Below are 13,205 nucleotides of genomic sequence, written 5' to 3'. Positions count from 1 at the left end.
TCAGAGATAATTCTAAAACATAACCTCAAACACCCAAAAATCGCTGAATCCTTGGTCTCATTTATTTATTCCAGACTAATTTATAGTGGATTCTTTGCTAAGCTGTCTCTTATGAACAGACAGAACACTGGTTCAACCCTTGAATTATACCAGTTGCTTATCAAACAAACAAGGAGAAAAACATTCGTCTGAAAATGATGAGGACTGAAAATGAATGAAAAAGTAGCCAACATCTAAGGACAAACTTTAAAAGACCTTCAGAAAGCCTGGACACCTATCACTCATGAGTCATGATCACTTAAAAAAAAAACCCCAAGAAAGTCGGACTGCTTGGAAGCAAAATATGAAGAAATGAGGTGTGACTGAAGACTGTGGCATAGTGCTGTAGGTAAAAGCCACCTCCTCCAGATTATCTCGAGGAGGACACCAAAGCATTCGATGTCTAGAGGGCATCCTAATCAGATGCCCAAACCACCCCAACTGGTTCCTTTCGATGTGGTAACAGCTCTTCCTTCTTGAATGAACAAACTCCTCACCCTATTGCTAAAGAAGAGCCCAGACACCCTTCAGAGGAATCTCATTTCCGCCACTTGTTTCTCCAATGTAATTCTTTCGGTCATGACCCAGAGCTATTTTTGGTAATTGCTTTTGGTGAGCGTCAGGTGAATGTGTATATACTTGTGTGTCCTTAAAGGTAAGCGTGCATGAAGGCTTTTGTCTAGTGGTTCAATATAGACTCATGTATAACATGGATTACATTCTTTAATACTCTGTGAAATCTGAAAATAAGTGGACTGACGGGTTTTAATGTCCTATAGGTACTCGTCTTCTGCACATCTCTCTGTTTACATGAAGCTTTGTTTGTGGTCTATTCTCAGTGGCATCAGAGGAGCAATTTGAGGCACATTGTGGGAGATAAAATAATGATCAGTGCTTTTCCAATGATAGTACAGCCATTCTGTACTGCTGAACACAGATAATGTCCCCATCCATCCCACTCTGCAAAGATGCACAGGAGTAAACATGCAAAGGATAATACACAATCATGAACGCCTTCTTTTTCCTTATTGTCTTGTATTCCCTCACATATGGACAACAATATTCTCCAAGGTTCTGTTAGGACTTATTAAAGTTTATATTTCTTCTTCTGTTGACACTGGTGACTTGGGTCAGACCCAATACAGCAGGGAGTCTGTTTTAGTTTAATGAGGAACCAGGGCCTCCCTTATTGGCACATCTATTCCTACACCACATTAACTGCGCTGTGGTTCATGCTCCTTTTATTATGCTCATAAGGGCCAAAGGGTCCTTGATGCAAATAGAGAACATACTTAAGCAGATGGGGACCGCATTTGAAATGACAGGTACAGTGTTTCTTAATGTTCAGACATCATGGGGCTGTCTTCTTTCCCCCCCGCTTGCTAAAAATTACATTAGTGTCATTGTTTCACCTTGAAAGCTTGTTTACTGTCCAAGTGATTTTGCAGGAGCTATTAGAGCAGCCATTAATTAGTGTCACTCCGAGTTAACGTAGGAGGTTCTCAGGCTGTGCTTGGCTTTTTCCCAAAACAAGAGCACGGACACTAAAACTGTTGTGTATGACAGTACAAGCTTAATAGTGTTTATGTGGCTTGTTGCTGGCATGCTTAACGAAATAGAAATATCAAATCAAAATATCTACTTACACTCCAGTCTTTTGTTTTTGTACATTCATCTCATACATTTCCGTCTTTTGTGGTCAAAGGATGTCTTCTTTTACTTCCAGACCTAACATAACATTTGTTAAAAATCTTCCTCATCGTTTGACAGTAACACCTTACTGTAATCATGTTACATTTTTCATTAAAGCAGTAATGCAATGAGTTACTGTACTAAATTTGGTATTTACAAGAATGTTACAATTATGGAGTTACTTGCATTACAGAGGTTCTTAAATTATGTGGGTATCCCATGGATAGAAAAAACAACAACAAAAACTACCACTACTACTATTTTGAGAAAAAAAGTCAAAATGGATATTACTATTGTTGTTTCAAGCCAAACAACTGCCTCGGCTCCTTTACCCTCTACATAATGGATTGTTCAGATGAGTTACTGAAACAAAAAACCCCTCCAAACCACCTGTTTTATTGTGTCTTGTGATATAATAATCATCCTCTATATTACATGAGGGTGTAACCACTGGTATCCTTGCATCTGTCCATAGCTAGTTATTTCGTTTTGTACAAATCCAGTCAACTCTTCCAAGGTTGTGTGGCTTTTCCTTCTGACCACACGCAGGTTTCCGTACCGTCTTTTCAACGTCCTCATGATTATCTACACACTGTGTTTATATGCTAAAAGTAATTGCCTTGTAACTAAAGTATGATTTTACTAACTCATCTATGCAATGCATTTTGCAGGAGGTATGGCAGCTGTGGAAGTTTGTCTTGAAACATTTTTAATCTCTAAATATTGACTTTATTATCAAGATAAACAATGATATATTTTTTTCTTAATGAGGCCCAAATACTCCTTTGTAGATTTCAGTTTGTGTGCAGGAGGAAGAGCGTTTACAGCTTTTCAGAGGGCAAAAGCACGATGGTAAAGTGCAGGACGGAAACAGTTCCATTGTAATGCTAACACAACTTTGGCTCTTTACAAGCATCTGCACAGACAACATGCTAATGCAAAGCTAGCCAACAACCCAGAGTGATGATAAATCTATGGGTATGCCAATCACAGCCCAGCAGCCAGACCCTGAACTTGCGTAACAAACACATGAGCAGTCAGGCTTGCAGCTTCCGTTTCTAACATGGACAGGATTGCTTTGAAGTCTCTTTGTGGTGGCTTTCATCTTTGCTTTGTGTTTTTGGTATTGTGTTCATACTTTAATACTAAAAGAGAGAGCATGTGTGCCCTCAAGAGGAGAAGGATTTGTATTGGTGTGTGGGACTGTAGCCTATAGGTTCATATGGTTAATGAGACAATGCCTTTCAGGACATTTTACAAGAAAATGTAATGACTAGTGTAACAAATTACTTTCTCCAGAAAGTAATTAACATACTGCATTACTTTTCTTCAGTGGTGACCTCAACACTGCACTCCATTTAGATTTATTTGGAAGAAAACCCCATTTCACTAACCTCAAATGATCATGATGTTTTTTCAAAATGAGAAGAACCCAAATGAGGAAACAAGTTTAACAAGCAAAACACAAGCTTTAATGACTACAGCTATCAGGAAAATCACAAAGTGCAGAAGGGGTGACTCACATAAACCACAAAGTGTGCAAAGGCAGACAAACTGACCACTGAAAGAGGGAGAGACGAGACATACATGTAGGATGAGTCAGGCGTAGCTGAAAATAGCTGACAGAGGGGAAACTAATGAGGGTGAACACAATCATAACCAGGGATGCAAAAATGCAAAAGAAAGTGAATATCAGAGACAGAAAGCACACACAAAGACAAAACAGAGGGAGACATATGATACAAAACTGCAAAAAAGGCAGAAAGGGAGGCGCGAAGGTGGACCCAAAAGCAGACTCAATACACGACTGATTCAAACTTTAACTGATTTTATTTCACACAGGAATTATCAATGGCAGAGTGACTTGGAGGAAACTTCACAGGGTTGGATCTACTGCAACGGGAGGAGAGCAGTATTAGTTCCAGCACAAGTGACTATAGGTGAGTTTTATGACGAGGTGAATAAAAGAATATTGCTTAAATGGCAGGCAGGCTAAAGAGGCTATCGTGGGAGGGGTGGTTCTCTGGTGGTGATGGTGAGCAGCAAGTGAAACGCGATTGTCCAGACACAATTTTCTGAAGCGCTGGATGGCGCCAGGGAGCAGGAGGGCAGGCGGGGGACTTTCCAGATTTTCCACAGGAGGTGCAGCGGATGCTAGAAGGAAGATTCAGGTAGGCAGTGAGCTGGAGGGAAGAACCAGTGTTAGAGGAAATCCAGGTAAGAACGGAGGTAAATGGAGAATGAACCGGAGGCACAGGCAACTGGAGAAACAAGAGCACAAGATTACGCAAGGAAATACTAACCATGGAGGCGGATTTAGCGCTATCATTTAGCTGAAATGGGCCATGAGATCATTTTTGATGAGGCTTCAGTAAACAATGTATGTCTCAGATGAATGACCAGATGCATCTCCCAGGTCCTATGTCTGATCTTTGTTTGACTGTTTTTTTTTTGTTAATTAAGGACATGCCTTTCCGAAACTGTATATATATTTTTTAGGCTTGCTGTTTCAAAATTTTGGCCTCCAATTCACCAAATTCACCATTGCAAATCACCTTCTTTGTGCAAAAATACTATTTTGCCTACAAAATTATCTTACCTTTGACATTTTGTGCAGATCTATCTATCTATCTATCTATCTATCTATCTATCTATCTATCTATCTATCTATCTATCTATCTATCTATCTATCTATCTATCTATCTATCTATCTATCTATCTATCTATCTATCTATCTATCTATCTATCTATCTATCTATCTCTCTCTCTCTTGTGTGAGTGCGAAAAGACATCTTTATCATTATATAGGAGGCTATTAAAAGAGCAAACAAAAGAAAGACATCTCACATATTAAACACAAGCACATTTCATGGAGTTTTCTGAAAAGTGTGAATATTCTTGACAATACCAGTAAATCAAAATTTACCTTTCATTAGAGGACTTTGAATTACTTAACTTCTGCCTCTCTCTTTATGATACTTTATCTTTGTGCTGCTTTGGAGCTGGGCTGTCTTCAAGCATAGGTTGTGATTAAAAAGAGAAGGAACACCAGTAGTAACCTCAGAAAATAATTGGGTTATTTTTCAGTGTGCCTAAGAAAGTGAATTGTAATAATCTGCCTCAGCTCACAATTCCTCTCAATTATTTTCACTCACTTCATGGATTATACTCACTCATGTACACACACACACACACACAAGTACACAGGGGGGGAAAAGACAATATATTTTAGTAGAAAAAGAAAAATGAAAAATAATGGGCTTTCAAAAACTACCCCGAGGACTAAAAATAATTTATATCTTCATAATAGCAGAATCATTTTCAGATATAGTAATGCTTTCAGCTTCAGTGAGGTGACAAAATCAAACCGGTGATTCACTTGGATTCAAGCAAGTCCTGCAGGTTGTTTAGCATGCTGTCCTAACCTTGCTTACTGCTCTAAAAACCGTGTTGTGTTTGTGTCTCGCTGTGCGGCTAGGACTGGATGGGGTGAAACTGCCACCATGAAAAGCTCCTTGCTGCTTTTAGAGTTCAGTGTTCCAGCGAGCAGGCGTGGAGACGAACACAGAATAATGTATGAAAACCTTCTGAGCTGCAGGTGGAAGTGCTGCAGAGTGTGACAGAGTCAGAGCGCATAGGTTTGGGTGGGTATAATAAATGTACACAGATAAGCTTTAAAATGGCAAAGGCTTAAAGGCTTTTTTTCTTTAAATGAGAGTGGGTGGTCCGTTGTGGACTTTTTCTTTTGTATATGTTAAGGACACCTCATAGGACTGCTCACATGTTAGAAAGAATACAAAATTAGAAGTCACATTGAGAAAAATTTCAACAGTTGTGACTATGTGGGTATTTGAACTTACTGTATGATTGAACTTGTGTTTCATCCATATTTTATTTTATTGTGAGGAATTTTCTTGTCTTCTTGTCTTGGGAATTTTTTTATAAGCAAGTAGGGGAAGCAAAAAAATCCCTCCAAAAGTTATACATCAATAGATGCTTCATCCTTTGAAGACTATATTAGAAGACATCTACATAGCTGGCGTTTTACCCTTCGTTTGCATTTTGGTTAATATTGTCCTCTTCTTATTTGTGAGAAGCCATATTCTCCAACACTCACTAATATGAGTGAATCAGCTTCATTATCGACATGTTTGGGATAATTAAAAACCTGGATTTGCTCTAATCAAATCTCTATGGATGTTTCATGTTCCAAGATAAACAATATTGAAAGAAAAGCTGCAGTTTTATTCACTGAGAATAAATATTCATTAATCTGATTGGAAGAATGCACATGCAGAATTAACAAAGTTAGGAAGACGGAGTCAAATATTGTGTACAAAGAACAATAGGAGAACAGCTGGAAAACAGAGAGGCAGCATGTGGCACTGTTGATGAGTTTGATGAAGCAATGAAAATCAATTACCAGGAAATGGGATGCAAATTAAAAGATTTTGAATTCGGCTCACGAGTGACAGTGTTTCTTAGTTTGTGCTCAACCTAAGCTCGCCATTTTCAAAGAAAAGTAATTGTTTGCATTATTTAGATTTTAATTAAGTTTTTAAATGTATTTGAAAGTCATGATGCTTTCTAAATCTGGTTTTAGTGTACCAATTTTGCAATAAATAAAACCAAGAAAGTCAAATATAAAAAGCCTTTATAGTACTGAGCAAAAGTCTGAAGTCACTCCTCATTTCTTTATATGCTTATTTGTGTTCAAGGAGTCAGATTTTTTTTGTAATGTGCTCAAGTGGTCTTGAGGAGTAGCTCTCCAGATTTTCTGAAGGTCTTTCAAAGTTTTTCTTTTTTTCAGTTTTTTCCCAGTCCTTGTACCTGACCATTTTTAAAGGAATATTTGTTAGTTTGTTAAGCCACTTAACACTAACCTAAGAATCATTCAAGGATGAAAAAGGCACTTAACTCAAAGAATGAACCAGTGTTGCTAATAAACAGTATCTGAAAGTCATGTCCTTAAGAAAAAGGAAATGGTCTCAGAGGAAGGGTTGCTGTCAAGAAACCATTCTTAAGGAAGAGAAACAGGAAGAAAAGGCGGAGGTTTGCCAAATTACACGAAAACTGGACAGAAGTGAGTGGACAGAGTGGCCAAGGCCTTAAATAGTGAACATAAATCTGAAATTATTACTTCAAATTGTTGTCAATGTGTACAGAGGAGATCGGGAGCGTGAGTTCAACAGCGAGTGTCTGCAGTCATCTGTAAAACACAGTGGAGGCTCTGTCGTGGTTTCGGGGCTGTATTTCAGCGAGTGGTGTTGGGGATCTTGTCAAAATTGTTGAAATCATGAATGTAGAAAAGTATTAAGAGAGTTTGATCATTCGTGAATCAGTACGGGATCATCTTGACGGAGGAAGGAACAAGAGGTGGTGGTAAACTATTCATATAAGTACATGCATCATGGGACATCATGCAAGACCTTTTTCATCTTGAATTAAGTTAATAAAGTTAATGCTACATGAATGCTTACATAATATATACATTGTATATATTCTCTCATTTATGGGGGATATTTTCCATTTTTTTTCTTCTTTTTTCACTCGTCCAACCCCAAAACATCACATATGGCATTTTCCAGTGACTTCACTACAGCCTTAGTGTTCATTTAACATGGGAAATATTCCCAGCTTGTTAAACACGTCCCCGTGATATTAAGCCTGTTTGCAGGATCCATAGGTAAACAGCAACCTTGTAATAAGCTTACAAGTCCCTACTCGCACAATGTTTTATCTTACCCCTTAAAATACGTAATACTAAAAATACCCCCCCTCCCCTTTAAAAACATGGCTGTTACAGTGAAATATTTTTAGGGATGGCAGAGGTACCTTTGCAGAAAGGTCTATCAGTATAATAGCTTTAATCTCTCCTCACAGCTAATCTTTAAATGAGATAAAACACACAGACAAATAATACCAGGGAACAAAAATCATTTTAAGATCAACATTTGCTGGATTGATGTAATAATTTATAAGTGATGCCATAGCTGCTGAAGAGTTACTCTGATGGATTAAGACATTTATTGCTCAGCAAGTGCTGGCAACATTTTTTATGTTGTAGTAAAGAATGATTTTATCCTCTCCTAACCAGCGCTCCACCTCTTCTGGGAGATCTTTTTTTTTGCTTCAGTGCTTGAAGAATTGCTTTTAGAGAGGCTTTTAAAATCATGACTGAAAAGCACATTACTTTTAGAATTTGTTCCTAAATTGGCCAATTAGGGCCACCTTTTAGTTTCAGATGACTTTGTGAATACGGCCCCCGTTCATGATTATTTCATGTGCTCTTATTTGGACCCATGAATTATACAGGAGAAGTCATAAGTCTGAGAGTTTGGTGCTTTGGTGACCTTTGTGTGTGGGTAAGAGGGTGTGTAGGTTCATACCGCATGTCCTAGCCTGCTGAGATGAGTGGGAGAGATAAGTGAGGGGGACAGATTTAAAGAGGTCTGAACTGAAGCCGGTGTTATTATACAGGAGTAAGGGAAGCCATTTTTAGAAATATAATGCTCTAAATTTCTAAGTTGCAAACACAAACAAGTGCACAAAGGGCTATGCACGTGTCAGCAGAGGCAATAGATGCATGTGTCTTTAATAATGCAGCAGCTCCCTCTTTTCCTCTTTTGTGTTTGAGCGATTAGGCACACATCTAAAGAGCACAGTCACGAACACGGTCTGTGGTATGCATGAAGGGAGACACACACAACGCACACCTACCTTTCTTTAAAAACACTTTCTTAATCCCTGCAATTGTACTGGTGGCATGCAGTGCTTTTAATTGTCTGTAATTATTATGTTGTTCCTACTCCTGTTTCTTTTAAAGTTATAATAAGTCTCATCAAACAATGCCATTTCACCAGTCACTGATTTGTATATTACTTTTTGTTTCTGCTACAATGATCAGTAACTATGATATAGAGAGCTTTCAATAAGCCGCTGTGGAAAAGTTGCTGTAACAGAGTGTTGAAGCAAAGTCATCCCTTTTGGTCTAGACAGGTTTACATGCCTCCATAACTCAAAACAATCCATGAGTCTTTTTCTTTATGAAAACAATAATGCAGTCATATGAAAAAGAGAGTTTTTACAGGACTGCACAGAATCCTGTGAAAAATGAAGTACACCGCATCATTTACTAGTTTGTTGAACAAACTTTAGACAGTTTGTATGAGGCGTTTTCTTTATTTTGCTGTGTTTGCCTTTAACCAAATATGGCACTGTGCAATTTAGCAAAAAATCTATGCTTTGGTCTTGTCTGTCCAAATAAGATTTTTCCACAAGTCTTGTAGTTTCTTCTGATGCAACTTAGAAAACCTAAATTGTGCTGCCATGTTATATTTTAGAGAGAAAACACTTTCTGCTGAAAATCCTTCCAAACAAGCCATACTTGTTCAGTCTTTTTCTAACTGTACTGTCCTGAACTTTAAGATTTAACACACTGACTGAGGCCTGTAGAATCGGAGATGGAGCTCTTGGGTTTTTTGCAATTTCCCTGAGCATTGCTTGGTCCGAGCTTTGGGTGAATTTGCTCAGGAGATTGTGGTATTGTGTTACAGTTTTTTTTAATTGGTTTGGCACTATTTTCATAACTAAAGTGTGCATTTTCAAATCTCTCAGTACAAAACTCACATTTGATCACATTTGTAACACCACTAGTCATTCTTTCAAATCAGATGTCATGATTTCATTGCATTTGCACATATTTACATTCCACGTAATCATTGTATCAGAACACATGATCACTGTGATATAGTTTGAGAACATTTGCTTTAATCACCCAAACAAAACAGTAAGCTCTTTTTTCAACTTAGTACTTTTACCAATCATTTCATTCAGGAGAAAATAATACAAGGTAAGCGATTCAAATTGTCCTTGGTGATGAATGAGTGTAACTGAACTGTAAAACTGTACACAGCAAATATTACACTTATGTTCAGACATAAAAAAAATTATATAACTATACATATACATATACATACACACAGACACACACACACACATGAAAAAGGGAGAAAAAAAACAAGTCATTTACATAAGCAAAATATATTTTCATTTTATTTTATTCTCATCACTTTTACACAATTAATCAAGCCGGTCATTAACATTGGGCCATAAATTTTCATCAACATCACAGTGGATGTCTTCGTTGTTCAGGCACCGTGGGAAGAATCTCCTGGCATGACGAATCCAGGCTTGACATTGCTCAGCAGTTATATCACCACAAGCTTCACACATGGCTTGAAGAAGGGAGACATGCTCATGGGGATGGCGATCATACACCTTCCACCTCCATGTAGAGAAGAATTCCTCAATTGGGTTGAGGAAAGGGGAATATGGTGGAAGATAGAGGGTCATGAAGCGAGGATGTGTTTGAAACCATTCCTGAACCAGCTGTGCATGGTGGAAGCTGACATTGTCCCACACAACAACATAGACGATGTCTTCTCCCTGACAGGCCTGCTCCAGTTCATTTAAAAAAACTATCAGGTGTTCAGTGTTGTATGACCCTAGAACTGGTCTACAGCCTACCACACCATCTTCAGATATAGCTGCACACATTGAGATGTTTCCCCCACGTTGTCCAGGGACTTGGATGGTAGCCCTTTGTCCAATAAGGTTACGTCCTCTGCGTCTAGTTTTTGCCAGATTGAAACCGGCCTCATCAACGAAAATATACTTGTGATGATTCACAGCAGCGTCCAGCTCCATCACCCTCTAAAATGATAATTTAGTTAGTTTTTTTTTACAACTAATAGTTGTCAGTACTGTTACAGTAATTGCATGCCAGTTTAGTGTTGTACCTGAATATATTCTGAACGCAGTTGTTTCACCCGGACATTGTTCCTCTCAAAAGGAACCAAGTAAATTTGTTTCATGGAAACTTGGTGCTTCTTCAAAAGCCGGGCAATCGTTGGAAGGCTAATTGATGGCACATTGGCAAAGGTGTCATTGCTGTTCTCAATAGCCTGTTTGATTTCAGACAGCCGTATGTCATTCCTTGCCCTGACCATGTCCACCACAGCCAACTCCTGCTGGTCAGTCAAAACACGTGGGCGACCACCACCAGGTTGTCTCCTGTTAATTCTGAGGACAATCATATACTGTCAATATTGAAGTATTACCAATCACATTACTGTAAACTGACAATTACATGTTGTTCATCTATACAATAGGGTACTATTTTTTAGAAGTGAAGTTGCTATAGCAGACATACCGGTTTTCTTGGCGAAAAGTTTGGATGATAGAGCTGACAGTTGACCTTTGTAAATTAGGCTGTACCAACCTGGCAGCCTCAGACATGGTAAAGCCTCTGTTAACCACATGGTCAACAATGATGGCCCGGACTTCATTAGAGATGATGGTGCGTTGAGCACCACCACCTCTTCCTCTTTGTCCGTGCCCACCTCTCTGTCGAGGAGCACCACCACCTCTTCGATGAAGGTTTCCTCTCCCTACGAGTCTATCCTGCTCCATATTTGAACAGTGCAAAGTCTCAAACACAGTTCTACTTATATGGTAACTAATTGTGATCATCAGGGGGAAACAATTAGCAATTAGTATTTCTAGATTGAAAGCTCTTGCAGCAATGTGTAACTTACAAATGACCAGACAACAATCAGTCAAGTTGAAAATCCATGGACATAATGAATGATTCATTGATTAAACATTAAGATCAGTTGAATTGAATGACAGACAAATGTATTAAACTGAATGATAAGAGATGCAAATCAAAAATTTTATAGGGATAACATTATGAAAGGCAGTAACTGTGAACGAAACATTTATTTAGATGAAACACTTATTTTGTGTAGTGAAAAGGATATTTTGCCATTATGTGTATTGTACTAACACAATTGGAAATATGCTGAAATGTTTGAAAAAGGTGCACTTTTGATGATCTGTTGCGATATAAGTACGAAGAGTTTTGAAAAATGTACCAATTGCTTGTGGAAACTGCGCCAAACCAATTAAAAAAAAACTGTAACACACACCTGAATGCACGAGACCAACAAACTGACAAAACATCTGCTTTTATAATGGTGTTCACACTTGTTAATGATCAATTAATCAAATGCATTTGAATAGCAGCACCTGGCTGCTACTTATCCTCATAAATCCCATCAATTCAATAATGGGATACTTAGTGTTTCACAGGACTGCACAGGGTCCGGTGATAACGTTCCTTTTCACATTGCTGTAAAATGAGCAAACATCCGTCTATTTTCTTTTGCTTGTCCAACTCAGTGTTGCAGTGAGAGAGGGGTAATCTGCCACAGGGCTAACACATTCTAACTTGTGTCTTTTTTCTTGGGAGTTTTGATATGTCTCTTATTAATAATTTGACATTTTGGACATTTTGGAAACACATCTTTGATGTTTCACTGAAAATAATTCTTGGTTGGATGCACTGACCTCCTTGAGTTTTGAACTGATTGCCTGCCAGTCACACAGTGAAACACAGATTTGGGGAATTTACTGCAAATTACCGTACTTCCCAAAATGTGATGTATGCCTTTATTAAAATGAGAAGTTGCTGTTCGTGTTGGTGCAGCCATTTCTGAACAGGGCACAGCACTAATGCCTACTTGGAAATTATGTTAATTAAAAGCTGTAAAAATTACATGTTAAGCTCTCACACATGTTGCTGAGCAAAGAAGAAAAGTAGAAGTTTTTGTCATTTGCACATTTTCACTTTTATTTTGTATCACACAGTGCACGTTACTTAGAAGCTGTTGTAATGATATGATCAGCATTTCTACCCCATACAGATTTTGCAGCTTCCTGGCACTCACACTGACCTAGACGAAGATAAAACTGTCCCCTTCATTCATTTAGCTGCATGACTGTCTTGACTCTCTGTCACTCATGTATGTAATAATTATGTTGTGAGTCAAAATGTGTGATTTGTGTGAAGAAAGTCTTTGGGCTGACTCTCCAGGAAGTATCTACATATTCTTGAGTGTCTGTCTGAGCACAAGTTAGAGAGGCAGGAATGAGTCCTACGTGACATCTGTGTGAATTACTTACGTATCCTGAGGGCACCAAAGCATATCATGGCACTCTCATACATTAGGAGCCCTGCCAAAGCAGTTTGTTTGCTTGTAATGTGCTGCATTCTGTCTTCTTGCCAGACCCAAGGCTACAGTCTGACTGGCTGTATTAATTTATTTGTGTTATTTGTTCAGGCACAGTTCAAATTATTAAGGCACAGAACAACAGGAGCAATCAGAGCAGGTGTTATTTAGCATTTAAGGTTTTAAGTGCTTTCTTGTGGTCAGAAACCTTCATAGAGTCCTAAAACCTTTTACATTCCAATTTCAAATACCAATTTAATTTAAAACATTCTCGATATTTTATTATTCTCTTATAAAGAATTACACCGTGAACGTAGTCTTAGATCTTATATTGTTAAAAAAAGTTATTGTTGAGTGTTGATAGTGAAAGTTTTTTGTCAAAAATATCATTATTAAAGA

At 38.2% G+C, this 13,205-nt stretch overlaps 1 protein-coding gene across 3 annotated transcripts; it reads right to left on the bottom strand.

The window, feature by feature from the left end:
- Nucleotides 1–9,484: 9,484 nt before the first annotated feature.
- On the bottom strand, nt 9,485–11,650 carry LOC109204711 (uncharacterized). Of its 3 annotated transcripts, XM_025897814.1 has the most exons (4): nt 11,160–11,650; nt 10,946–11,111; nt 10,533–10,815; nt 9,485–10,446 (listed from the first exon to the last, which is right to left on the bottom strand). In XM_025897814.1, the coding sequence occupies exons 1-4, from the start codon at nt 11,386–11,388 to the stop codon at nt 9,814–9,816; spliced, it is 1,311 nt and encodes a 436-aa protein (XP_025753599.1). In that variant the 5' UTR covers nt 11,389–11,650; the 3' UTR covers nt 9,485–9,813. The 3 variants fall into 3 exon arrangements, with proteins under 3 accessions (XP_025753599.1, XP_019221807.2, XP_025753600.1); XM_019366262.2 differs by having other exon boundaries at nt 10,946–11,650; XM_025897815.1 differs by having other exon boundaries at nt 10,533–11,650.
- Between the last annotated feature and the right edge of the window lie 1,555 nt (nt 11,651–13,205).

Source organism: Oreochromis niloticus, linkage group LG13 (assembly GCF_001858045.2).
Source record: "Oreochromis niloticus isolate F11D_XX linkage group LG13, O_niloticus_UMD_NMBU, whole genome shotgun sequence".
Taxonomy (NCBI): domain Eukaryota; kingdom Metazoa; phylum Chordata; class Actinopteri; order Cichliformes; family Cichlidae; genus Oreochromis; species Oreochromis niloticus.
The sequence above is the reverse complement of the archived record's forward strand: the minus strand, read 5'-3'. Positions and strand labels throughout refer to the sequence as shown.

Coding starts and splice junctions, on each gene's coding strand:
- LOC109204711 (XM_019366262.2), bottom strand. CDS start 11,388: ATGAATCATTCATTATGTCCATGGATTTTCAACTTGACTGATTGTTGT. Junction 10,816..10,945: donor ACTTTTCGCCAAGAAAACCG/GTATGTCTGCTA, acceptor GATTGTCCTCAG/AATTAACAGGAGACAACCTG. Junction 10,447..10,532: donor TGCGTTCAGAATATATTCAG/GTACAACACTAA, acceptor TTATCATTTTAG/AGGGTGATGGAGCTGGACGC.